The sequence below is a fragment of the Saimiri boliviensis genome, chromosome 17 (assembly GCF_048565385.1).
Source record: "Saimiri boliviensis isolate mSaiBol1 chromosome 17, mSaiBol1.pri, whole genome shotgun sequence".
Taxonomy (NCBI): domain Eukaryota; kingdom Metazoa; phylum Chordata; class Mammalia; order Primates; family Cebidae; genus Saimiri; species Saimiri boliviensis.
The window spans coordinates 23,044,582-23,072,027 of NC_133465.1; the positions used below are offsets into that span (position 1 = coordinate 23,044,582).

The 27,446-nt window shown below is 47.7% G+C and overlaps 1 protein-coding gene across 16 annotated transcripts in view; it reads left to right on the forward strand.

The window, feature by feature from the left end:
- RAP1GAP2 (RAP1 GTPase activating protein 2) overlaps positions 1-27,446 on the forward strand; it is a 271,958-nt gene that overhangs the window by 184,173 nt on the left and 60,339 nt on the right. For 12 of the 16 annotated variants that reach the window (XR_012514584.1, XM_010343661.3, XM_039476611.2 and 9 more), the window contains 5 exons: positions 10,534-10,569; positions 15,309-15,353; positions 16,091-16,123; positions 16,527-16,739; positions 17,938-18,041. Coding sequence is in view for 15 of the 16 variants with exons in the window: in XM_010343661.3 (XP_010341963.1) it covers positions 10,534-10,569; positions 15,309-15,353; positions 16,091-16,123; positions 16,527-16,739; positions 17,938-18,041 (431 nt within the window). In the remaining variant the exon portion in view is untranslated. The remainder of the gene's footprint in view (positions 1-10,533; positions 10,570-15,308; positions 15,354-16,090; positions 16,124-16,526; positions 16,740-17,937; positions 18,042-27,446) is intronic. The other 4 variants (XM_074388359.1, XM_074388357.1, XM_074388361.1 and 1 more) reach the window with 1 other exon arrangement.

The window sequence follows — 27,446 nt, forward strand, 5'->3', positions numbered from 1 at the left end:
TTTAAATGCCCTTTATGTCAAGGGAGTTCTCTTTATTCCTGGTTTTCTGAATGTTTATATCAGGAAAGGATATTAGATTTTGTCAAGTGGTTTTTCTTTATCAATTGAGATAATCGTGTTTTTTTCTTCTTCATTCTGTTAATGTGACATACTACATTGATTTCCTTTTTTTTTGAGATGGGGTTTTGCTCTTTCGCCCTGGCTGGAGTGCAGTGGCACGATCTTGGATCTCTGTGACCTCTGGCCCGCAGGTACAAGTGATTCTCCTCAGCCTCCCAAGTAGCTGGATTACAGGCATTTGCCACCACGCCCTGCTAATTTTTATATTTTTACTAGAGATGCGGTTTCACTGTATTGGCCGGGCTGGACTGGAACTCCTGACCTCAGGTGATCCTCCTCCCTTGGCCTCCCAAAGTGCTGGGATTCCAGGTGTGAGCCACCACACCCGGCCTAGTACATGATTTTCTTGTGTTGAACCAAGCTTGCATTCCTAGGATAGATCTCATTTGGTCATGGAATATGGCAGTATGTTGTTGGATTTAGTTTGCTGGTAGTTTGTTGAGGATTTCTGACTCTATCCATAAAGATGCTGGCCTACAGTTTTCTGCGGTTCCTTTGTGTCACTTTGGTAGTGCTGGCCTCATAGGATGAGTTAGGAAGTGTTTCCTCCTCTCCTATTTTTGGAAGAGTTTGAGAAGGACTGGTGTTAATTTTCCTTTAAATGTTTGGTAGGCTTCACTATGAAGCCATCTGGCCCCGGACTGTTCTTTGCTGGGAGGTTTTTAATTACTACGGATTCCTCTCTTTCCTTCTCATCCCGTTACTCGTTTAGGTTGCCTGCCTCGTGCCTGTAGTCATTTGCATCTTCTGGTCCAGTCTTAGTATTTAAATATGAGTCTGCCTAATTTAAGATGTCCTATAAAAACCCGACCATCTTACCACTCTTCCCCACCTCGCCACATCTCTGCACTAGTATCTCTTCAGAGACGGCCCTCCCTACCCCCACACCACCAGCATTCACCACGATTAATTCCTAGGTCAGTGGTTCTCAGAGTTTGGTCACTTGGGAACTCGTTAGAAATGCACATTCTCTGGCCAAGAATCAGAAGCTCTAGGGGTGGGGCCTAGGAAACTTGTGTTTTTTTTGAGACAAAGTTTCACTCTTTTGCCCAGGCTGGAGTGCAGTGGTGTGATCTCAGGTCACCACAACCTCTACCCGCAAGGTTCAAGGGAATCTCCTGCCTCAGCCTCTCAAGTAGCTGGGATTATAGGCAGCCACCGCCACGCCCGGTTAATTTTTGTATTTTTCAGTAGAGATGGGGTTTCACCATATTGGCCAGGCTGGTCTTGAGCTCCTGACCTCAGGTGACCCGTCTACCTCAGCCTCCTAAAGTGCTGGGATTACAGGTATGAGCCACTACAGCTGACAGGAGACTGTTTTAACAAGCCCTCAGGTTATTCTGTGGCATTACCACTGCCATGCATGACAGAGAGCCATGGGAGGCTCCTGGCCCCCGTGACACAGTAACGTGGTGCCTCTGAAGCGCTCCAGCAGCAGAAGAGCAGTGAGTGGCAGGAGTTGGTGGGAAGGGAGACCAGAGGAGGGAACGAGGGGCAAGCAGGTGGCTTTGGCGTGGATGGGGGGACACTTGGTTGGAACAAGACCTGATTCTGGAGGACAGTTCATTATTGGGGCCACTCACTGGGCATAGGGTTGGCCATCCAGGGTGTGGTCTGTGGCCCAAGAACAGACAGGTCTTAATAGCAGTAACACTATTAAGTTACTGTCTAGCCCTGACTCTAGGCATCCTGAGAAGCCCTGACTCTAGCCCTGACTCTAGGCATCCTGAGAAGCCCGCCCTGGCCATGCCCAGGGCAAGACTCGCCCTTCACTGCCTGCTTCATTGCATCTTGGTTGGCAGAATATTTAGTCATTCCTTTGGAAAATGTTTATTTAGCATCTACTGTGTGCTAGGCAGTTCTATTAATATCACAGGGTTACGGCAAGGATCACAGCAAACAAAGAGCCCTGCCCCTGGGGGCCTTCTGTTCTGCAGCCCGCTGGTGGCCAGCTGGTTCTCATTCTGCTTGCCCTGAGGATGGGGACCTCTGGCAGAGTGCTCGGTGGTCAGACGACGTGGGACACACCCCATCCAGCTCCCAGAGCATACCCAGTTCCCTCAGCTTTCCGCAAATGGGTTTACAAAACTCTCCAGAAATCCTTCTCCTTTTTCATGTCTTCCGTTTCCATCAGGATGAGAAACTCACGCTGACCTGTCTCCTCCCCCAGCACTTCCTGACCCGCATCTCCCCTCCTCCCGTTTTCCTGGGACCCACATAGGTGCGAAGCACCTTTTTCTCCATCCTTGTCTTCTGGTAATGTTTTTCGTTTGCTGTTGATGTGGCTTTGCCCCCTCAGTGTGTCCTGGATTGGGGTGGGCGGGGATAACGAGGCAATTTCGAGGGCTCAGTGAGTGACCTGTGTGCCGAGGCTGTGCCAGGCTCTGCACACACTGGCCTGTGAGTTAGCGGTGATGTCATCAGCCCCACTCAAAGGCGCTAGCGCTCAGACAGCATCGTTCTGTGAGCATGGGTGTGTGATGAGGAGCAGGGTTTAGCAAGGCTGCTGACACATCAACACACCCCCACCTCCAGAAGCAGAGGAGAGGAGCCCGGGGCTAGGGCAGGTAGCCCAGCAGGGACCCAGCATACTGCAGGTGGGGCCAGTGAGTGTCACTTCCCCAGCTAGGGTCCGAGAGGAGAGAGAGGCAAGAGTGTTGTAGGGGTGGCGGTCTCATGAGCTGGGGTACAACAAGAGGGAAGGAACAGGTGGCTGCCTGTCTGCAGGACATGCCTGCCCATGTGTAGAGCTGCTGTGGACCGGGGGAGGCAGGGAGGGCACAGGGTGGTGAGATGGAGAGGGGTGGGTCCTAGACTCCCGTCGCTTCTGCTGCTTTGCTGCCTGGGCAGTGGGCCGGCACCGGAGCCAGCATTGGGAAACATTTCTCGAGATTTCCCAAACCAAAGTTGCTCCTTCAGTTCGTGTTCACGTCTTGCCCTGCTATCGGGGACCTATTCCACCATCTTCTTCCCCAGGGACTCTCTTTGCCTTTCTGAAGGAAAATCAGTCTTTCTCTCTCTTTCTGTCTCTCTCTCTCTTTCTCATTTCTTTGTTTCTTTCTTTTTTTTGAGACAAAGTCTTACTCTGTCGCCCAGGCTACAGTGCAGTGGGGCGATCTTGGCTCACTGCAACCTCCACATCCTGGGCTTCAGTGATTCTCCTGCCTCAGCCTCCCAGGTAGCCGGGATTATAGGCATGCACCACCATGCCTGGCTAATTTTTGTATTTTTAGTAGAGACAGGGTTTCACCATGTTAGCCAGGATGGTCTCGATCTCCTGACCTTGTGATCTGCCTGCCTCAGCCTCCCAAAGTGCTAGTATTATAGGTGTGAGCCACTGTGCCTGGCCCACCAGGCTGTTTCTGGGTGGTGGGGACAGGATGGAACCCGGGGCCCGGACAGAGTTCCTCAGCAGAGTGCTGGCTCTGCGTGGTTAGCTATTGACTGGCTGTGAACACAGAACCCACGGGGATATGCTTGCTGCCTGTCTGATTTGGGTGGTAACAGCTGTTGCTGATAATACATTAGACAGCTGCATGGATGCTGCTATTGAGGAGGAGGCCCAATTACATGCCTCTGTGAAAATCCAGTGGCTGGCTTCCTGGTGGAGGGAGATCCCCTTCTGAAGGCTGCCCTGGGCAGGACTTGAGTCTCTGGGACAATGCCAGGGCGTCAGTGCGCATTAACTGAGTGCCTGCTGTGTGCCCTTGGCTGTACACGGCCATCTCGGTGTGTGGATGAGGGTGTGTCCGAAAGGTGGAGCTGCTGTTCCCGGCTGGCCTGAGTCACCCTGCTTCTGGGTGGAAAAGGAGACACACTTCCTGTCAACTGTCCCATTGGAAAGTGCAGCAAGTCACTGAGAAGTGAGGCCAGCCCAGCCGAGGCCATGCTGCCACTGACTGATTTCTGCCGCGGGCATTGTTCACTTGGGGATCATCCACCCAGCACATTGCTCATGGCTGAGGCTGGGTCATAGCCCTTCTCACCACCTGTGCCAGCCCCAGCCATTGGGCATCTTCACTCAGACCCTTTCCTTTTTATTCCCTTTCTTTCTTTTTTTGAGATGGAGTCTTGCTTTGTTGCCCAGGATGGAGTGCAGTGGTGCAGTCTTGTCTCACTGCAACCTCCGCCTCCCGGGTTCAAGTGATTCTCCTGCCTCAGCCTCCCAAGTAGCTGGGATTATCGGTGCCTGCAACCACACCCAGCTAATTTTTGTATTTTTAGTAAAGACGGGGTTTCACCATGTTGGCCAGGTTGGTCTTGATCTCTTGACCTTAGGTGATCCACCCGCTTCAGCTTCCCAAAATGTTGGGATTACAGGTGTGAGCCACTGTGCCCAGCCAGACCCACTTCTAACAGTCATCTAAACACTGTCTCTGGGAAGACCAATGACATCAAGAAAAACCAAGTATCGGCTGGGCATGGTGGTTCACACCTGTAATCTCAGCACTTTGGGAGGCTGAGGCAGGTGGATTGCCTGAGGTCAGGAGTGCGAGACCAGCCTGACCAACATGGTAGAACTTTGTCTCTACTAAAAATACAAAATTAGCTGGCCATGGTGGCTCATGCCTGTAATCCCAGAACTTTGGGAGGCCGAGGCAGGCAGATCACCTGATGTCAGGAGTGCAAGACCAGCCTGGCCAACATGTAAAACTCCGTCTCTACTAAAAATACAAAATTAGCTGGGTGTGGTGGTTCATGCCTGTAATCCCAGTTATGTGGGAGGCTGAGGCAGGAGAATCCCTTGAACTTGGGAGGCGGACGTTGCAATGAGCCGAGATTGCGCCACTGCACTCCAGCCTGGGTGACAAGAGCAAAACTGTGTCTCAAAAAAACAAAACAAAACAAAACAAAACAAAACCCTGAATATCTTGATGCTGCTAGACCACCTCCAACAGGACAAAGCCTGCTTCAGAGGGAGCTCTCCAGTAGTTTCTTCTAGTAGCTGCTATTTACTGAGTGTTCACTGTGGACCAGGCCCTGGCCGGGTACTTTCTCCCGCTGTCACCTCATCAACCTAGGAGCGCTAAAGTCAGTGACTGCCCGCCTCAGTTTTCAGGTGAGGAAATTAGAGAGGAGTGGAGAGAGGTTAACCGGCCTCACGCAGCGCAGCCGGGCAGTAGCAGGCTGACCACTCCCACACCAGTACTTTGGGAGACTGAAGTGGGTGGATCACCTGTGGTCAGGAGTTCAAGACCAGCCTGGTCAACGTGGTAAAACACAGTCTCTACTAAAAATACAAAAATTAGCCAGACGTGGTGGCCGGCCCCTGTGATCACAGCTACTCGGGACGCTGAGGCAGGAGAATCGCCTGAACCGGGGAGGCAGAGATTGCAGTGAGCTGAGATCAGCCCACTGCACTCCAGAGTGAGACTCTGTCTCAGAAAAACAAAACAAAACAAAACTGAAAAGCAAAAAGGGGAAAATCATCCCTGCCTTCAACCTCATTTTGTTGCGTATCCTTCAGGATATTTTTCTTGTGCCGTGGGGGTGATCACACCCTCCCTCGATGCAGTCCTGCACCTACCTACACAAACACATTCTTTCTGTTTCTTGGAAACAGTGGGATCGTCTTGTTCAAAACCCTGTTTTTCTCACTTAGCAAGGCATTGTGAACCTTTGCAGTAGCATCATAAACACAGACATCCTCTCGTCGTAGTTTATTGTATGAGTGACCCCTGTGCCTCATTTCTTTTTCCTCTCTCTGGTGGGTCCTTCCCCTCACCGCTCATACTTTTGGCCTGTAAACATTGCTGGGACAAGCGGTCTTGGATATGTGTTCTTACACTATGGTCTGACGATTGTTCTAGTGTAAATTCCCTAGAGTGGGTTTATTGGACCAAAAGACGTGGATATTTTAAAAGTTTGGGCCACATAGTACCTTTAGAAAGGCTGTGTCAGGGACGCACTCACCCATAGTTCCTGCAGCCTGGACCCCATATCATTCCCAGCACTGGGCAATCAGATAGTGGAAGATGATATCTTACTGTGATCTTAATTTCTTTAATAACTGGAGAGCTTGGGCTTGTTTCCATGTGGTCATCGGTCATTTTATGTTTGTCCTTTAATCATGTGTTCGTGTCCTTTGCACGTATTTTGAGACAGTTGCAGATTTTCTTTCCTGTCTTTTTCTTTTCAGGTGGAGTCTTGCTCTGTCACTCAGGCTGGAGTGCAGTGGTGGGATCTCGGTTCACTGCAGCCTCCACCTCTTGGGTTCAGGCGATTCTCGTACCTCAGCCTCCCAAGTAGTTGGGATTACAGGCATGCACCACCACGCCCAGCTAATTTTTCTTTGTTCTTTTGAGATGGAGTCTTGCTCTATCACCCAGTCTGGAGTATAGTGGCATGATCTCAGCTCACTGCAGTCTCCATCTTCCAGGTTCAAGCGATTCTCCTGCCTCAGCCTCCCGAGTAGCTGGGACTACAGGCATGCGCCACCACGCTCCACTCATTTTTTAATTTTTAGTAGAGACGGGGTTTCACCTGTTGGCCAGGATGGTCTTGATCTCTTGACCTTGTGATCTGCCCGCCTTGGCTTCCCAAAGTGCTGGGATTACAGGCATGAGCCATGTCACCTGGCCCCTCATTTATTCATATAATCACTTTTGGATAGTTTGAGGTATAGTCTTCTAGATCATTTTCTATGAATTTATATACATACATAATATAGGTAGCTTTACAGTGTTCTTTGTTTTAAAAAAGAGATGGAGCCTCACTGTGTCACTCAGGGTAGAGTACAGAAGCATGATCATAGCTCACTGCAGCCTTGAACTCCTGGGCTCTAGGGACCCTCCTGCCTCAGCTTCCTGAGGAGCTAGGATTACAGGTGTGAACCACTGTGCCTGGCTGTTTTTATAAAAGTGGGATTATATTCAATGTATTGTTCTCTGATCTCCACCTCCAAACTTAATATATCTTGGAGAGTGTCATATGTAAGCAACACGAATCTATTCCTTTCTTTTTGAATGACTGCATAGTTTTTTTGAACAGCTTTATTAAAATATAATTTATATATCATAAAGTTACTTATTTAAAGTATACAATTCAATAGATTTTGGTGGTATTCACGGAGCTGTGCAAGCATCATCATAATCAATTTTAGAACCTTTTTATTGCCTTGAAATGAAATCTGTACTTTTTAGCTATAAGCTTCTAATCCCCCATCCCCTCAGCCTAAGCAGCCACTAATCTGTCTGTCTCTATGAAGTTGTATACTCTGGACATTTGATGAAAATGGAATCATGGTCTTTTATGTCTGCCTTTTTTCACTTGGCATAATGTATTCAAGGGTCATCAGGGTTGTGGGATGTATCAGTACTTTTTTTTTTTTTTTTTTTGATGAGTCTTGCTCTGTTGCCTGGCTGGAGTGCAGTGGCGCCATCTTGGCTCACTGCAACCTCTGCCACCCAGGTTCAAGAGATTCTCCTGCCTCAGCCTCTCGAGTAGCTGGGACTACAGGCACACGCCACCATGCCTGGCTAATTTTTGTATTTTTAGTAGAGATGGGGTTTCGTCACATTGGCCAGGATGGTCTCTATCTCTTGACCTTGTGAGATCCCTGCCTCGGCCTCCCAAAGTGCTAGGATTACAGGCGTGAGCCACCGTGCCAGGCCCAGTACATTATTTTTAATGGCTATGAATATTATTCCATTGTATGGACACAGCACATTTTGTTTATTCATCAGTTGATAGACATTTGGGTTGTACCCATCTTTTGGCAAGAGTGAAGAATGCAGTTGTGAATGTTTGTGTATAAGTATTTGCTTGAATACCTGTTTTCAGTTATTTTGTGTCTATCCCTAGGGGTAGAATTGCTGGGTCATGTGGTCATAGTTTATGTGGGACTTTTTGAGGAATTGCCAAATTATTTTCCACAGCGGCTGTCCTGTTGTACATTCCTCCCAGCCGCACCTGAGGGCTCTGACTTCTCCACATCCTTGCTAACACTTGGGGTATTCTGTTTTTTTATCACAGCTATGCTAGTGGTGTGAGTGGTAGCGCGCTGTGGTTTTGATTTGCATTTCCTGATGACTAGTGGTTTGAGTGTCTTTCCATGTACTTATTATCCCTTTGTATTTCTTCTTTGGGATATGTGTATTTAGATCCTTTGCCCATTTTAAAATTGAGTTGTCTCTTTCTTGCTGAGTTGTATGAGTTGTTTTCGTAGAGACACGTCCTTTATCAGATACATGATTTGCGAATATTTTCTACCATTCTGTACAATTTCTTCTGGCTTACCTGATAGTAAGTATGAGGAATTAGTATTAACTTTTCTTTAAATGTTTGTTAGAATTTACAAACGAAGCCATCTGGGTCTGGGCTTTTCTTTATGCATTATTTTTTGATAATGAGTTTGATCTGTTTATTTGTTACCTCTTTAGACTTTCTATTTCTTACTGGGTAGGTTTTGATAGGTTGTGTTTTTCTAGGAATTTGTTCATTTCATCTAAGTCATCCAATTTATTCACCTATAGTTTATAGTATTTGTATTTTATCCTGTGCAGGTAGCTTATTTTAACCAGTTTTCTGCAGACATGTAAGTTGTTTTTACTTTTTATGGTTAGAAACAGTGCTGCAGTGAACATTTGAGTCTGTCTGTCTTTGTGTGCATTGCAAGTGTGTTAGAGGATGGATTGTTAGATGTGGAATCGTGGGTCAGAGGTCTGCGTATTTAAAATGTTGATTGTTTCTGTTCCATTATCCTCTTCCTGCTCATCTTTCTATCCTTATTGATGGGCGTAAGCTCTTTATGTCTGGTAATCTTGGCCTCCTAAGCCTGGAGATGGTGAGCACGCACAGCATGGGTGGTGCATGTATATCCAGAGCAGGTGGGAAGAGGAGGCTTGGCATCTGGATGTTTGACGGCTCATGTCTGCTTAAGGGAGTTGGATGTGGGTGCCCTAAGCCCACCCCGTACACTCATTCATGAGCTTTCTAGATGCCAGATCCTGAACTGCTGGTGGGTCAGGGGCTTTTTGCCTCTGACAGGCTGGCTTTGGCCTGACAGAGGCTGTCTGGGGTCAACAGCAGGGCTGGGTCTCTCCAGGGACTTCGCCAGGCTCCTTCCCAGGATGGTTCTGGGAATTCTGGGAGCAGTGGGAGCTGCAGGCAGTTCTGGCCCACGGTGCCTGCAGAGCTAGGGAGAGTGCTTGGGGACCCCACCTGTGCGTGAGGACGTGCTGAGGACAGACACAGCGTTGCTCATCACTGCTTTCTTTTCTCTGGTCTTCACTGGAGACCGTCTCTTCTGGGTACTTACTGACTCACGGCTTCCCGTGCCCAGATGTGGGCAGCGACGTTCGTTTGAGAAAGGGTTGTAGTTTTATGGGACGGGAAGTGGGAGGACCTCTGTGTGTGTTTTGTTGGGGTGCAGCTGCCAGCCCCTCACGCTTCCATTCCACTTCCCTTTGCTCCTTTTTGCTTTTACTGGAGTAGACAAGGGTGACACCAAAGTAGGTTAAAGGTCTGGACAAATGCAGTTTGGGATTTAAAATAATCCATCTAGGCTGGGCACAGGGCTCACACCTGTCATCCCAGCACTTTGGGAGGCTTACGTGGCCAGATCACATGAGGTCAGGAGTTCAAGACCAGCCTGGCCAACATGGTGAAACCACATCTCTACTAAAATTACAAAAATTAGCTAGGCGTGGTGGGCGCCTGAAATCCCAGCTACTTGGGAGGCTGAGGCAGGAGAATCCCTTGAACCCGGGAGATGGGTGTTGCAGTGAGCTGAGATTGCACCACTCCAGCCTGGGCGACAGAGCGAGAATCCGTCTCAAAAACAGAACGAAACAGAACAAAAAAACCCCTCTGGGGACTCAGAGGCCTAGGTTCAGTGGTGTTCAGGTTTTGTTTCACCAGCTTTAGGGTCCCAAAGTGGTGCCTTGGGGGCAGGGGACAGGGCAGGCAGAGGCAGAGGCGGCACAGCTGGGACTCAGTTCCCCCACCCCCCGGCCCTGCTGCTCTGGCCACAGCAGCTCTACTTTGACTGGTGGGTTTCCTGTATCAGGGTACAGAACGTCACTTACGTGGACACCTTGACCCCATTGCTGGGTTGAAAACATCCTACATATGGCTTCTGCCGGAGGCTGAATCCTGAGGATGGCAGGCATTTGTGGAATCTGGCCTTTCCCAGGGGCCCTGCAGGCCCCTTATCTTGGCAGAGGCCGAGTGTCTGTCCCTAGGGCCGAGTGTTCGCAGCCTGGGCTGCCGTATTCTCTCTCTTGCCGTGTGGGGTGCTCGGCCTTCTAGCCCTGCACAGCCAAAATCAAATTATCTTCTCTGTTGATCCAAATGAATGTTGTCCCTGGGGAAGCCCCTGGCTCAACTTCCAGACGGTTGGTGAGGAAGAGGCTTTGGCCGTGGACCTCCGGGCTGATCCCCGTCTTTCTGTCCCCCGCTTTTGTCTTTCAGTCGTCGGAGTTTTTCGAGATGCTGGAGAAAATGCAGGTGAGTATGAACCCCCACTGCAGGGGGAGAAGAAGCCCAGCCCTGGAGGTGGGTGACATAGGGACCAGGCAGAATCCCCGGGCAGAAGTCGGGTACCCTGGAGGGTGGGACAGAGAAGAGAGGATCACATCCCCTTGGCCCGGACAACTCGAGGCCTTTTTGCTGTTGAGGGGCATGGAGCACTTTGGGAACAGTCCTGTGGAAGGACAGGGAGGATAAAAAGCAGAACTTCCCCAGCAGAGCAGCTGGGGCGACCAGAAGCCCTGTGGATGTGGAGGAGGGTTTGAAGGGCCCATTGTTCTGGAACAAGCTGGAAAGAAAGCCTGAAAGAACTAGCTGCTTCTTGGGGGAGTCATCTTGTGTGGGGAGGCAGAGGGGCGGGGTGGGAGGCCGCCCTGAGTTCAGATCCTGCCCCAGACACTTCCTAGAGCAAGTTCCTTGCCTGTTCTAAGCCTCCATAAATAAAGAGGAAGAACAGCAGCACTTCCGTGGCGGCTGGGTGAAATGAGATGATCTGTGTGAGCACGTGGTAGACACGTCATAAAGCTGGTGTATAGTGTGGGTTTGCGGTCTTTGCTCTTCCTCTCCAGGGTCAGGCTCCCACGTAAGAGCTGCTGCCCTGGAGAGTATGTGCAGAGGTCCTGAAGGACTCATTGGCGTGGGTGGGAAGCGTGGGAAGACCATGCTGATAATGGCACCTGTAGCTCAAGCATGTATCTGGGCTCAGAGGTGGACAGGTGTCATTTCTTCCTGACAGGGCCCTCAGACGTAGGTCTATTATTATTATTATCCCCATAGGACAGGTGAGAAGATCGAGGCACAGAACTATTAAAGGAAGCACTCAAAGGGTGTGTGGCTCATAAGTAGCTTCTGAGCCAGAGAGTGCAGTCATTATGTCATGATGATTTGTACCCTAGGTAGGTGCTCCAGGCTCAGGGGAGAAGATTCTGCAATCGTGGTCTGGAAGTCCTAGAAGGAGGGTCAGATACCGCTCCCACCACAGTCCCGAGATGCAGGCGAAGCAGCCAGGTCTTCCTGAGTGTGGGGAGGGAGGAGAGACGCTATTGAAGGGGAAACATTGTTACCGGTTGTGCCCCCGCCAGCAGGTTGATGAGATTGTCCACTCTGCCCAGCAGTGTGTAGAGGACAGATGCATCTTCTGCACATTCAGGGACTTATCATCAATGTGCAGAGACAAGGATAGAACATGCCTGACCGTGAGTGGCAGGAGATGGTATATAATCAAGTGCTCAGTTGCTTAGAGCAAAGCTGGGATTTTCTCCTCAAGTCAGTGGGAGCCTGGCACTCTGGAAAGCTGGCAGGGGCTTTGCAGCCCACCTAGCCATCTCTCGGGTTGCTCCTCAGATCCTCTCTTCCTTCAGCCCAGCTGGAGTCCCCTTCCCACAGCTTTCCCCGACAAAGGGCCTCTCTGAGCACAGCATTCAGCCCCAGTTAACCAGCCTCAGACTCTTCTTTTTTTTTTTTTTTTTTTTGAGACAGAGTTTTGCTCTGTCACCCAGGCTGGAGTGCAGTGGCGCCATCTTGGCTCACTGCAACCTCTGCCTCCCAGGTTCAAGTGATTTTCCTGCCTCAGCCTCTGGAGTAGCTGGGACTACAGGCCTGCCACACCATGCCAGGCTAATTTTTGTAATTTTAGTAGAGACGGGGTTTCACCGTATCGGCCAGGCCGGTCTCGAACTCCTGACCTTGTGATCCTCTCACCTTGGCCTCCCAAAGTGCTGGGATGACAGGCCTGAGCCACCGCCCAGCCTGTTCTGTTTAGAGCAGGCGTCCCCAAACTTTTTACACAGGGGGCCGGTTCACTGTCCCTCAGACCGTTGGAGGGCCGCCACATACTGTGCTCCTCTCACTGACCACCCCCCTTCCTGAAGTGCGGCGGGGGGCCGGATAAATGGCCTCGAGGGGCCGCATGCGGCCCGCGGGACGTAGTTTGGGGACGCCTGGTTTAGAGGCTGCCGGGCTTGTCTTTTCATCTAGATGGTGCGCTTTCTAGGGCAGGGTCTTGTTTGATTCTCCCTCTGTCTCTGCAATGCCTGAGAACCATGGGTGGGCTGTCTGTTCCATTTCAGCTGAGACTGTTGAAGCCACATTCCTGGGTGTTTAAGCCTCTACCATGTGGCCCCTGGGCCCAGCCTCAGAGATTCACTTGTTAGGAAGAAGCTCCTGTCTGGGGCGCTGATGGCAATGGAGTACCCATGTGGGCCTTGAGCCTCGGCTCCATCTCTCTTCATCTTGCAACTGGAGAAACTGAGCCTCAGGGCAGTGAAGTGCCCGGGTCACTGTGCTAGTTGTGAAGAGCTGAAACTGGGACCCAGGATTCTCAGTTCCTAGCCCAGGAGTCTAGGAACTGGAAAAGGGGCAGAGCCCTGTGAAGCAGGAGGGGCCAGGTGCACAAGCTCTGGATTCCTTCAGTCTCCGCTGCGGGTTCTAACCCTGATGCTTTCTAGCTGAGTATCTCTGGTCAAGTCAGTTTCCGTCTCTGAGCCTTAATTTCTTCATTGAGGGGAGAAGAGGAAATAAAGATAATACCGATCGAGGCTGAGTGTCGTGACTCATGCCTGTAATCCCAGCACTTTGGGTGACTGAGGTGGGCGGATTGCCTGAGGTCAGTCATTCTAGAGCAGCCTGGGCAACATGGTGAAACCTTATCTCTACTAAAAATACAAAAAAATTAGCTGGGTATGGTGGCAGGTGCCTGGAATCCCAGCTACTCAGGAGGCTGAGGCAGGAGAATCACTTGAACCTAGGAGGTGGAGGTTATAGTGAGCTGAGATTGTACCCTGCACTCAATGTGGGCGACAGAGTGAGACTCCATCTCAAAAGAAAAAAAAAAACACGAAAGCAAAGAGAGTACCTCTCGAAAAGCTAGTGCATGGAGGAGAGAGGGCCCAGTACTGGGCAGTGGCTGCACGGTAGGGGAGTGAGTGGCGTGGCAGAGGGGACGGAAGGAGGTTTTGCTCTCCTGCCCTAGGGGCTGTTCCCAGCCAGGGATGATTAATGCAGCCAAACAAAACACACTCCCGGCATCGCTGCCCCCACCTGCCGTCCGCCCAGTGTGCCACCCGGGACAGGGTCTGTAGGGCCACACAGTGGCTTTCTGTGTGTGTGAGAGAGGAGTGCTTGTCCAGTGGGAAGGGCCCTCTCACACCCTCCTGAACAATGCTGCAGGGTGACTCAGGTCAGGGCAGTCCGGGGAGGCTGCATCCGAATCCACCCAGTTCACAGGAGCCCTGCTGTCCACAGCGTGTGTGGCACGCCATGTACTTGGTGAGCCGGTGACCCGGCTTCAAATCTAGGCCCCACCACATGCTGGCTGTGCGGTCTTAGGCAAACAGTCTCCGCCTGGGGCTCAGTGTCCTCACTGGTGGAAAGGTGCTGTGAGTTTCAAGGGAGACCCAGAGAGGGCTGGCTGGGGAGGTTAAGATCCCCGTGCACTGGTGTTACCACCAGGCAGAGGCTGCTTCTGGATTCCCCGCTTCCAAGGGAACTGTTTCTTCTGGTTTGCGCACTGCCTCGTACTCTCACCTGATTTTCTCAGTCAGTCTTGGAAACACCACGTGTTCCCTCCTGCACAGCGTTGTTAAGTCAGACCCAGTGATAGAACTGCTGGACAGGGGCCGGGCGCAGTGGCTCACACCTGTAATCCCAGGACTTTGTGAAGCTGAGGTGGGCGGATCACCTGAGGTCAGGAGTTCCAGAGCCAGCCAACGTGGCGAAACCTCATCTCTGCTAAAAGTACAAAAATTAGCCGGGCGTGGTGGCACATGCCTGTAATCCCAGCTGCTCGGGAGGCTGAGGCAGGGGAATCTCTTGAACCCGGGAGGTGGAGGCTATAGTGAGCTGAGACTGTGCCACTGCACTTCAGCCTGGGCTACAGAGAGAGACTCCATCTCAAAAATTAAAATTAAAATTAAAAGTTGGACTGGGCACTGCTCCCCAGAAGTGAATTCTTTCTGTAGATGAACGCCCTTAGTCCATCCCAGGCATCATATCTGATCCTTGCAGTGATCCCTGCTTCAGCCAGATGGCAGGTGAGTGAGTGTGGTCAGCCTCATTTTACAAGTGACACTGGGGGCTCCAAGAGGCTACGCTTTGTCGAGGGTCACAAATAGGAAGTTCACAGCAGAGTGACGGCCAGCACCAGGGCTCCTGCCTGTCCCCTGGGGCCTGTTGGCACGGGGCCTAGGGTGCGCGATCTGACATCAGCAGACGTGGGTTCCCATGTTTCTCTTCCCTTACTGGCTCTGTGACCCTAAGACAGACGTTTAAGCTTTGCATGACAATACTGCCTCCTTCATGATAATAACGACCCACAGCATTTATTATACACCAAGCAGTGTTCCAAGTGCTAAGCCCACTGTTATGACTGAACCCTCACCACCATAGTGGACACCACCATCATTCCCATTTCACGAATGAGAACACTGAGTCACAGAAGTTTCTGTGGCTTGCCAAGGTCATCAGGCTGATAGGAGGCAGTGTTGGGATTTGAACCCTGGTGATCTGGCTCAAGTCTGTGCCGTCAGCCCAGCGGCCCTGCCGCCTTACCTGAGGCTGCTGTGAGGCTGACAGCGGCCAGGTGTGGGATGTGCCAGCCCAGCACGGGCCGGCTGTGGCTCTGCTCCTGTTACTAACCCCTGCAAGGCCAGGTGCTCTTCCTCCGGCTTTTTCTTCTGACCTCTGCTTTTCTGTGGATTCTGTTTTCCTTGTTTCTATAGGGGATCAAGCTTGAAGAGCAGAAGCCAGGACCCCAGAAGAACAAGGTGGGCTGGGTGGGTGAGGGGGCGGCCAGAGGGCCCTGGTGAGGGGCCAGGGCGAGAGGAAGGCAGGAGGAGCTGCCAGGTGCTGGGGTCTTCCATCTCACACCCTCTGACTCTGACCTTGGCCACGGCCCCTGAGTGACTGTGCCCTTGTTAGCCTAGTGCAGGATGGGCAGCAGAGGGGTCCTGGATCCATGCCTTAGGGCAGCTTCTGAGCAGGCTGGGGGAGGCCTCGGTGGGAGCTCAGGCTTGGCCGTGTGGCCTGGGTCTTCCCTGTCCAGTACAGTGTGAGGCTGTCAGGCTGCGTCCCAGGTTCCAGGGGGCAGTCGGCCCTCAGCTTCGGGTTCCATTTCCAAGCCCAGGGGTGCCTCTTATCCCTTGGAGGTCAGAACCCTTGCCTAGAGACAGGTGCTGGGTGAGACCAGGGGTCGTTTTCCGGAATTGGCATTCTAGGATGAGGGGCTGGTATCACGGGCGGTGAGAAGTTCAGTGCCTTTGTGTATTGCATCATCAGCTGGCAGGGTTGATGTTCGGGTTCTGTCAGTTTCGAGAAGAACATGGTGGATGTCAGATCCCAGAGCTGATTCTGAGCTGTTCTTCCACCGACTGTGCCTCCCTCAAAGCCCCACGTAGCCTGCTAAGCCCCCACGGCAGATCCCCCTTGCTAGGCCTGGAAACAGCGCTCAGACTTCATGGGCACTGCCGGGACTCACGGTGGCATCCCCTGGTTTGTCTTGCAGGATGACTACATCCCGTACCCCAGCATCGACGAGGTAGGCGCCTGCCCCTCACTCCCACCTGCTCTGCAGCCTGCGCTGGGTCCCGTCCCTGGGGAAATGATGGCGATGGGCCATGCCCAGCCCCACAGGGGAGAGAACCTGGGGCTTGGGACCTTTCTTCCTGTCTTTGTCTTTGTAACCGCAGCTTTTCCGTGTGGAAGTTGGGGGTGCTTATCTCGGCCTTGCCACCCTGGGGCTACAGGGTTGGTGAAGGAAGCTGGAGAGGCTGTGGGGCTTAGAAAAGGGGTTCATGTTACTGCTTTTGGCCTCAGGTACCAGTGGGTACCAGGCCCTCTCCTGGGAGCAGCACGGCGGTAGTGGGGACACCGCCACTGGCCCCCCTCTCCCCTGCGGTCCCAAAGGCCGGCTGCAGGGCAAGGCCTCCTTCTGCCTTCAGGTTGTGGAGAAGGGAGGCCCATACCCTCAGGTCATCCTGCCTCAGTTTGGGGGCTACTGGATTGAGGACCCGGAGAACGTGGGCACCCCAACATCGCTGGGCAGCAGCATCTGTGAGGAGGAGGAAGAGGACAACCTCAGCCCCAACACGTTTGGCTACAAGCTGGAGTGCAAGGGCGAAGCCAGGGCCTACCGCAGGCACTTCCTAGGGAAGGTGAGGCTGGGGACCGTGCGGAGAGGAGCTGCCGGGGTCGGGGAGGGCAGGGTGCCCCAGGGTCCTCTCTCCAGGGCCCCCTTTTCCTTCGCCTCTTACCTCCTTCCCAGTCTGTGCTTTCGTTTCTGCCTGCTGCTGTCTCAGTTGGAGGGTCTGATGGGCTGTGTCCTGGGATAGGGGACAGGGCAGGGGGGCCGTGCAACAGTCGGGGGGCCCAGTGCAATGAGTCCTTGTGGGGACCACCCCCCGCAAATGTGTTAGGAGCTGATGGAATGGGTAGTGTTTGAGGTGAAGGACGGTGGGTGGAGATTTGCGTGTTGGGGAAAAATGTTTTCACACCTCGGAAGCCTCTGTTTCCATCTAATCGACAGGTCTCTCTTGTCCTCATTCAGGTAGGTCCTCTGCGTACTGGTACTGCTTAGTGGCTGGCTGGGAGCCTCTGATGGTTTAAAAGTGACAAAGTTACATTAAAAAAAAAATTCTGCCCTGCCTTAACAGATTCTTGAGGTAAGCCGAGGGCAGATTCTGAAGTCTGTAGCCTGAAGCCGCTTTGCAGAGTCTCACAGGAGGGGAGAGGCTGCAGCAGAGCCCTGGGGGTCTTGTTAGCAATCGGATTCCAGGGCCTGGATCTGATCCAGCGGGTCTGGGGAGCTGTGTTTTTCGCCTGTGTTCCCCGAGCCAGGGAGTGGCCCACTGGTCCGGAAACCTCCCAGCTGCCATTGGTGGAGGTGCCAGGGTTCCTCCTTGCGGTCCTGCCCCAAATAGTCTTAACTGGGGAGGGCTGCCCCCCGGCAATGAGAATGCGGACTCAGTTTCCTGCAGGCAAGACTTTGTGCTTTAGAGTCAAGACAGATGTGCGTTTGAGCCCTGGATCTGTTACTTACTAGTTGTGTGGTCCCGGGCTGTGACTTAACCTCCATGCCCGTGGGTTTTCCCATGTGTGAAAACCAGGATGCTGTTCTCTCCCGAATACGGCCGTGGTCAGGCGTGAAGGACACGGGGGTACAAAGCCCCTGGCATAGTGCCTGGGCATCCTGAGGATTCTGTTGGTGCCTGTTCATGTCGTCGTCACTGGCATCCGTAGCATCCTTCTCCTTGTTGCTGTGTATTCTCACACCTGGTGAAGGAGTTGGTGTAGGGGGACATATCAGGAAGGTTTCTTCCTCCTTCCTGCTCACACCCAGTTTTCTCTTTTTAGGATCATCTAAACTTTTATTGTACTGGCAGCAGCCTGGGGAACTTGATCCTGTCCGTCAAGTGCGAGGAGGCAGAGGGGATTGAGTACCTCCGGATCATTCTCAGGTGGGGCTGTCGCACGGCTTGAGGCTACTCCTCTTCCAGGCGGGGCTCTCATCAGTGGTGGTGGGGGCTGGGGTGAGACTCAGAAATACCGGTTTGACCAGTCCGGTCTGGATGCACTGGGGGGACAGGTCTGCTGGAATCCTGGGGCTGTGTCTGAAGTTTCCTAGCAGGGAGACCGTGTGCTCCGTCAGCTGACAGTAGCGTCCTGGTCTCAAGGTCACCCAGACCGTACCCCTCCTTGCCCCTGTTTCTTACAAGGCCATGGCTCTGGGAAAGATGGGAAGAAAAGTAGGGATAGTTCAGTGTGACTCATCCTGATGAGTCCTGGGAGAGGGGTCTCCAGGGTCCAGCCTGTGGTGTACATCTCGTCCGGAAAGGTAGTGCCCTGTGTGTTTGTCATATGTAATTTGCTGGGTTCCCTGAGGTACGGTGATGTTCACAACAGGAGCGCTGATTTATAGCGGAAGCCAGGGCACCTCTCTCTGGATTGTGACCTTCTCAAGGGCAAGAACTGGAACTGGTTTCTGTTTGGTTTAGCTAACATGTTTTGTAAAACTTCCTCTGTACCACGAGGTGGTATCTCTTGTTAGAGATACAATGAGGGCTGAGACTTGGTCCCTGCTCTCTGAAAGGCGCTTGGTTTTGTGAATTTTAATGTGTGTCACGGGTGTTGTTATTTTAGCAATATGCACAGGATGCTTTGGCGGGGAGTCTGTGTCTTATTTATCTCTATCCCTGGTGGGCTGGTGCTCAGCAGGAAGCTCTCAATCCTTACTTGTGAAATCTAATTGAAAATTCTTGAAGGTATTTGGAAAAGAGCAGTCACATTTTTTTTTCCTGCCCAAATTTTGAGATAAATATCAGAGGGAATAAGGATGCATAACCCTGCTTTGGGAAAGGTGGGGGTCAGTGGTTTGAGGATGTTGCCAGCACCCATCCAATCTTAGTTTGTTTCTTGTCAAGAAAGGAAGCAATTTTCTCTACAGAGGTTCACTTGGCTGGAAATCATATTTGCAAGGCATAGAAGAGTCAATTAAATAGCAGGAGCCCATTTTCTGGGGGGTTAATAACTGGATCTCCATCTCCAAATAGGGTTTGCAGCTAGGTGAACCTCTGCGAAGAAAATTGCTACCTTAATAAAAGTCAGACCAAGATTGGGTAGGATTTTTGAGTAAGATGACAGCAGAATACAAAGATGTAACCCCCTTTTTCTAATACTGTATCCTGCGTTAGGACTGGAAGTGCCGCTTCGGGGCTGAAGCTAGAGAAAGGTATCGGGCACACAGCGCGTACTTTGAGGGTTTTTTGTTTTTGTTTTGCTATCTGTGGGGCAGTTAGGAGTAAGTGTGGGTGAATATTGAGGGTTGAACCACAGGAAAGCAGTGTCGTATGGGAATCTATGAAGTTGGAGATTCTGGAAGAATCCTGTCCTCTTTTGGAGTGAGAATGAATGGAGGAACAGCCAGGGATCTTTCCACATAGGATTACTTTCATTGTTGTGGGTCAACAGCATTTGAAATCACTGCCCCGGGCAAGCCCCAATGTGGCTCTCCCAGATGGAAAGCTAGCGGGTAGGGTGGTGAAGAGAAGCCCACACCAGCTCGGAAGTTGGGCAGTCACATCATGTACTTGGAGTGATTGCCAGGCCAAATTGGAAGCCAGACATAAAAAACTGGCTCCATGGCTTAGCAGCTTTGCCAGACACAAAGAAGAAATTATCCCGAGATGAAATTCCCCTGCTGGCAGTGACTGCTGTCCAAACTTCTTCCTCATTCCCCATAGGCCTCTGGGATTTTTTAATTGATGTCCCAAATTTGTAACTATCAACTCCCCAGTTTAAAATCTAAGTGTTCTGACAGCCTGTGTGTGCCATGAGAGTAGCCAAGAAGAGTCTACCCACAGTTGGGGGACAACAAGCCTGTGTACATTTCTTCCGTTTCAAGTCTGGATGTAAAGAAGAAGAAATTTTATAGGTTTGTAAGAGAAGAGATTCTGCCTTAAAAAAGCATAAACTGGTTAGAAAAATAACAGAGTTTTGAAAAGTATTTACTTTTACAGAAAACCAGGTAAATTTGAGATATTAACTTTGTATTTTCCACAAACTTCTAGAAAAAATACACACTGTGAAAGAAAAGATAGCGTGAGCCAACAGAATGAGAGGAAACAGTTGCTGGTTAAGTTAGGGAGATAATATAAGAAAACTAAAAATGACCCAAAAGAATTTTAAATGGTATATGAAGCAGTAAAAAGCAGAATCTACTTTGTAGAAAATCCAGTTATTCATACGGGGAACAGGTTTAAGAAACTCTTGCGTAATTCCAAGGAAACACAACTTTAAAATGATGAGTGAGATTCTGATGAATATGGAGGGTAGTGAGCAGGAATTAAACATATGGACAGCTGATGTTCTTAAGCTGATTGAAGACTTAAATCTGGTAGTCAAAATGACTCACCCATTAACAGACAAAATCAATGAAAGGAAACTAATCGCTGGATGTATATTGATGAAAATTTAGTATTTCATAGCTATAAAATTACTAGTAGAGTGGAAGCATTCCAAATAGTAAAAGAAGACAAAGAAAATACACATGTAGAAAAAGAAAATAAAGGAATGATAAATGTGGTAGAAGTGTGAGTTACATATGTGATGTTAATAAATATAAATGAGTTAAATTCCATTGTCAAACAACAAAGATTCCCAATTTGAGTAATATCTCCAAAAACCTGTACAAATTGATCTATATTTTATTAAAGAAAGTAACTCAGAATATTTGAAAATTGTTAAGAAAAAATTACAAAAGTCAAAAACAGAAAGCAGGATTGGCAATATTAATACAGAAAAGTAGAATTCCAGGCAAAAAAAGCAATCAGTATGATAAAGAGGGCCATTATCCATCTTTTCATAAAAGGTAAAATCAATAATGAAGATACACATCTTTATATTATCAGTAGTATATGTTATATATGTACACATGTATATATGGAAAAATTCACAGAATACGATTGTAACGGTAGATTTTTAACACACAGCACTTGACATATCAATACTAGGGTAAGAAGTGATATTTATTCATCTCATTAATATGTCAATTATATACGTATTTTTCTTTATATATTTCTGTTTCTGTATCTATCAGACTTTGATCCTCTGACAGATTTTTGCTTCTTTTCAGTTGCCTAGAGAATATTTACACAAATTGATCACATAGTATATCAGTGGTTTTCTGTGGACCTGCTACATCAGAATCATTTTGGACCTTTAAAACAAAGTAAAGCAAAGCAAGACCAAAAACCAAAAACCCCAACAAATAAAAACCAAAACCTAGACTTCCAAGCTCTAACCCGACCATTTGTACACCACACCACACACACACACACACACACACACACACACACACACACACACATTAAATAAGTAAAGATGTATAATTATATATATTCTTATTTCCTTCCGTATTTCCATAGCATTCTATGGAATTCTGTAACTTGCTTCTCTTAACAATATATCTTAGAGATATTTCCATAATAGCGTATAGACAATGTCTTAATTTACTTTACTACTGCATAGTATTCCATTGCGTGGATGTGAAATAATTTATTTAATACATCCCCTGGGCCAGGTGTGGTGGCTCATGTCTGTAATCCCAGCACTTTACGGGAGGCTGAGGCAGATGGATCACCTGAGGTCAGGAGTTCAAGAGCAGACTGGCTAACATGGCAAAATCCTGTCTCTACTAAAAATACAAAAGTTAGCTGGGTGTGGTGGCATGCGCCTGTAATCCCAGCTACTCGGGAGGCTGAGGCAGGAGAATCACTTGAACCTGGGAGGTGGAGGCTGCAGTGAGCCGAGATAGCGCCACTGCACTCTAGCCTGGGTGACAGAGTGAGACTCTGTCTCAATAGTAATAATAATAATAATAATAATAATACATCCCTGTTAATGACTATTGCCAATCTTTTGGTAACACAAATAATGATTAAATCAATGACTTTGTACAGGTGTCAGTTTTTATGGATTATGATAGTTTCTTGGATGAGATAGCTGGGTTAAAACATAAACCCATTTGTATTTTGATAGTTAATGTTACATAGCCCTTGGTAGGGGTTGTATAAATTCAAAACTTTGACCAGCAATGTATCAAAGTGCTTCTTATTCCAAAGCCAATAGAATGTACTGTCAAACACTGGATTTTTGCCAATCTGATAGGTGAGAATTGTGTTTCGTGTTGTTTAAATTTATTATCTTAATATGAATCATGTTGGACATCTTTTCATATCTTTAAGAACCGCTTGTATTTTTTTGCTGTGAACTGTTTATAAGCTTTGCTCCTTTTTAAATTGGGCTGTTAGTTGAGATTCTATTTTAAAAAATCTTGGCTAGGTGCGGTGGCCCACTAGCACTTTGGGAGGCTGAGGCAGGAGGATGACTTGAGCCCAGTAGTTCAAGACCAGCCTGGGCAACATAGGGAGACACTGTCTCTTTAAAAAAAAAAAAATTAGCTGGGTGAAGTGACACATACTCGTGGTCCCAGCTCCTCAGGAGGCTGAGGCAGGTGGATTGCTTGAGCCCAGGAGGCAAAGGCTAAAATGAACCGTGATCGTGCCACTGCACTACAGCCTGGGTGACAAAACAAGACCCTATTTCTAAGTAAATAAATTAAATCAATCAGTCAGTCAGTCAACCTATGTAACTAACTTACTTGTAGGTAATTATCGATGGCAGCTATATTTAGGAACTTTTGAACCATAAAGTAAATCTAGATACATTTCAAAGAGCAAGCTCTCTGCTGGAGGTATTCACCTACAATTTGATGATCAAACTAGCAATTAATAACAAAATAATGTTTAAAAAACCCATGAAACCACTCAGAAGTAAACAATCCCAATGCTTTCTTAATAGCTTTTGGCCCAAAGGGAATAGAACCTGCAGTTATAGAATATAAAGTAATGACATTTATAATGTAATACAGAACACCTATGGATTGTATTCAAAGCAATACTTAGAAGAAAATTCATTACCTTAAATGGTTTCCTGATAAGTAAGAAAATAACTGCCGGGTATGTTGGCTCATGCCTGTAATCCCAGCATTTTGGGAGGCTGAGGCAGTAGGGTCACTTGAGCCCAGGAGTTCAAGACCAGCCTGGACAATATAATGGACTTCATCTTTACAAAAATTAAAGTAAAAATGCAGTAAAATAAAAATAAGAAAGAATGATAATTGTGAGTTGTTAGTGTTGTTAGCGGCTTCTCTGTATCTCATTTTCCTCATCTGTGAAATGATGATGGTGGCATCTATCTTGAAATTATTGAGCGCTTCCATGTCCTGATGAGTGAGGACCTTACAAACTGTTGCTGCTCAGTAATGGTGGCTGCTATTATTATTATCATCAATATTGTTACCTAAGGAAAGCCAGAAGAAGGAATTCACAAAGATTAAAGCGGAAACAAATAAACTAGAAATAAAAAGAATTTGAGACTTGATAAATCTGGGTTTCTTTTGGAAGAAACAATAGGATAGGTAACGAGCTAGTCGAATATAGATGAAAAGAGAAAATAAGAAAATACACAATTAGTCATCAAAAGATGCATGACCACAGACGTGAAGAAGATTAAATGATTACTAGTGGATGCTGTGTTCAACTCATGCTATTAAATTGCTTCTGTTTCTAATTTTATTTGTAATTGTATTGGAAACAGATGCCTTTCTAGGAAAGTATGCCAAATGTAACTTAAGATGAGGTAAAACAGAAACCTGAACAAACCAGTAACTGTGGAATAAATTGAAAAAGTTCTCAAAGAATTGTCTCTTCAAATGTTTCAAGATCTAGATGGTCATGCAGGGGGAGATGTTTTAAACTTTAAAGGAACAGGTTTTATGTTATTTAAACTATTCAAGAAAAAAATAAGGAAAACTTCCCAATTAATTTAACAATGCTTTAAAGCTCTGTATGGGCTGGTCAAGGTGGCTCACTTCTGTAATCCCAGCACTTTGGGAGGCCAAGGCCTGTGGGTCACCTGAGGTCAGGAGTTCATGACCAGCCTGGCCAACATGGTGAAATCTTGCCTCAACTAAAAATACAAAAATTAGTCGGGCTTTATGGTGCATACCTGTAATCCCAGCTAATCAAGAGGCTGAGTCAGGAGAATTGCTTGAACCCAGGAGATGGAGGTTGCGGTGAGCCAGGTTTGTGCCATTGCACCCCACCTGGGAGACAAGAGTAAAACTCCTTCTCAAAACAAAACAAAACAAAAAGATATTTTTGGGGAAAAAAAAAATCAGTCAAATGAGATGCAAAAACAGAAACAAAAAAGAAAGAAAAGGTAGAAAGGTAGGCACCAGTATTCCTTAGGAATATAGAAATCAGTGTTCTAAATAAAGTATCAATCCCAGAAACTCAAATCTAAGTAGATTATTAAGAGTAATTCAGTGATTGGGCATAGTGGCTCAAGCCTGTAATCCCTTTGGGAGGCCGAGGTGGGCGGATCACGAGGTCAAGAGATCGAGACCATCCTGGCCAACATGGTAAAACCCTGACTCTACTAAAAATACAAAAATTAGCTGGACATGGTGGCGTGTGCCTGTAGTCCCAGCTACTTGGGAGGCTGAGGCAGGAGAATTGCTTGAACCTGGGAGGCAGAGGTTGCAGTGAGCCGAGATTGTGCTACTGCACTCCAGCCTGGCACCTGGCAACCGGGTGAGACTCTATATCTCAAAAAAAAAAAAAAAAATTCACTATAGCCAAGAAAGAGTTATTTACTAATGCAGGATGGTTAATATTAAGAAATTCATTCATTCAGAGTCTGTTTACCCAAGGCTTAATATATGCCAGACTTTGTCTAGTTGTAGCGATCCTGTGAGGAAGGAGCTCTTGTCCTGCTACTTGGCCATAGAAGGCATTCAGGGCATTTTAGATATTCTTGTTTCTGTTCTTGGTCTTACTCATCATCTTCTTCTTAGGGACACCGATCATTATAGGCTAGTGAGGGTGATGTGAAACATAGATGGTGAGGGAGAACTGAAGGGAACGTGGGAGGTGTGTCTGAGTGTGTGTAGGATTGAGAAATTACGCTAGAGAGGTAAGGAGAGGCTAGATCCTATACAGATGATGTTTAGGAGTTCAGATTTTTATCCTACGAATAATAGGAGAGGTACTGAAGGGGGAATGTCATGATCAGATTTGCATAGCACAGTGATTATTCTGGCTAGAAAAAGAAGACTGGCTTAGAGGAAAGGCAAGGCCAGAAGCAGGAAGGTGAGTCAAGAGGCTGCTGTGATGAGCCAGTGATGATCACAGGTGATGACCCAGACCACCGGACTGCGTGATGCATATGCCCCTAGAGCTGTGCTAAGTAACAGCCATGATGGGGACTGAACCAAGGTGGCTTGCACTAGTGTAGAGGAGAGGAGGTGCCAGAAAGGCATTCAAAAATCGCCAACAAATGGGAGCTGAATTTCCTGCTGATGAAATTCAAATAATGGTCCGCTTTGAAAATCACTTAAATATACTTAAGATCTTAATGAGATAGATAATGAATGGCATCCATAAAATGGATAATAAATGGTGATGCAGAGAAATGAATTAAGAACTCATGGTTATAAAAGGAAAACATTCTGGGCACAGTGGCTCATGCCTGTAATCCCAGCACTTTGGGAGGCCAAGGCAGGCGGATCACGAGGTCAAGAGAACAAGACCATCCTGGTCAATATGGTGGAACCTTGTCTCTACTAAAAATACAAAAATTCACTGGGCGTGGTGGCGTGCACCTGGAGTCCCCGCTACTCGGGAGGCTGAGGCAGGAGGATTGCTTGAACCCAGAGGCAGAGGTTGTGGTGAGTTGAGATCGCGTCATTGTACTCCAGCCTGGGCAACAAGAATAAAACTCCATCTCAAAAAAAAAAAAAAAAAAAAGAAGTGAATTTATGAATTGGAAGATAGTCCCAAGGAGTTCCTCCAGAACACAGCACAGATCAAGAGTTGAAGTGTGTGAAAAAAAAAATATGTGGCTAATACGTGGGGAGGTGCCAGCATTTGTCTCAAAGACTTTCTAAAAGGAAATAATAGACTAATGAACAAATACCCAAAGAAGTCTTAGCTGAGAATATTTTAGAATTAAAGCACAGACCATGCTGCTGAAAGTGTTTTAAAAACAAAACAGTACTTCTAGACATGTTGAAGTGAACCATCAGAAATAAGAGTTTAAAAATTAAAATTTAAAAAGCTATCTGACGATAAATACAAGATAATCTATGATCTAATGAGAACTAGGCTGAGAACAGATTTCTCCTTATCCGTGATAGTTGTTAAAGACAGTGGGACCATATCTTTAAAGTGTTTAAAAAAAGAAAGAAGGAAAATAACCCTCAACCTAAAATTCTATACCTAGAAAAGCCAAAGCCAAAACTGCTTTCAGACATAAAAAAATGAGGGGAGTGTCCCACTTGGGCTCTTTCTGAAAGAATGACTGAAGGATATACTTCAATCAGAGCAAAAGAAAAACCAGAAAAGATTTAATTAGAAAGTGACAAGAAATAGGTAAAGTATGTTGATAAATTTAATTACTGACTGTAAAGAAAAAGTGGGCTTTTTGGTTGTTTAAAATGAGGCTTGAACTAAAGTTAAAAACAAAAGTAGTAAGGACAATGGGAAGGAAAAAATGTTCAGTAGATGAAGCATACTCCGTTGTTTCTTATTTATGCCCCTCAGGAAAGAGGCATAAATCTTAGAGTTTAATGAAAAAAATATAAATAGGTGTAATGAAAGATACAGAAATACAGTCTATAGCTCCCAGATTATCAGGGGATAAAAAGAGGATTAACAAAAACAAAAAGAAAGTAGAAAAAAAATTCAATTGAAGATAGGAAAGGAAGAGAAAAAAAGGAAAGAAAACACAGGGAATAAAAAATATAAAATGATGATTTAGAAATAATTTCATGCCAGCATGATGGGCCATGCCTGTAATCCTAGCACTCTGCAAGGCTGAGGTAGGCAGATCACCCGAGGTTAGGAGTTTTGAGACTAGCCTGGCCAACATGGTGAAACCATCTCTACTAAAAATACAAAAAATTAGCTGAATGTGGTGGCATGTGCTTATAATCCTAGCTACTCAGGAGGCTGAGGCAGGAGAATCACTTGAACCCAGGAGGCAGAGGTTGCAGTGAGCTGAGATTGCACCACTGCACTCCAGCCTAGGTGATAGAGCGAGACTCTTAAAAAAAAAAATTCAAACATGATAGTATAAATAGTTTAAATTAGCCTATTGTAAGTATAAATAGTTTAAATTAGCCTATTATAATACCAGCCTATCAGACTGAATTAAAAATACAGCTATATTCTGCTCATAAGAGACATACCTAAAGCAAAATGGTGTGGAAAGATTGAAAATAAAGGAATGGGGAAAGATAC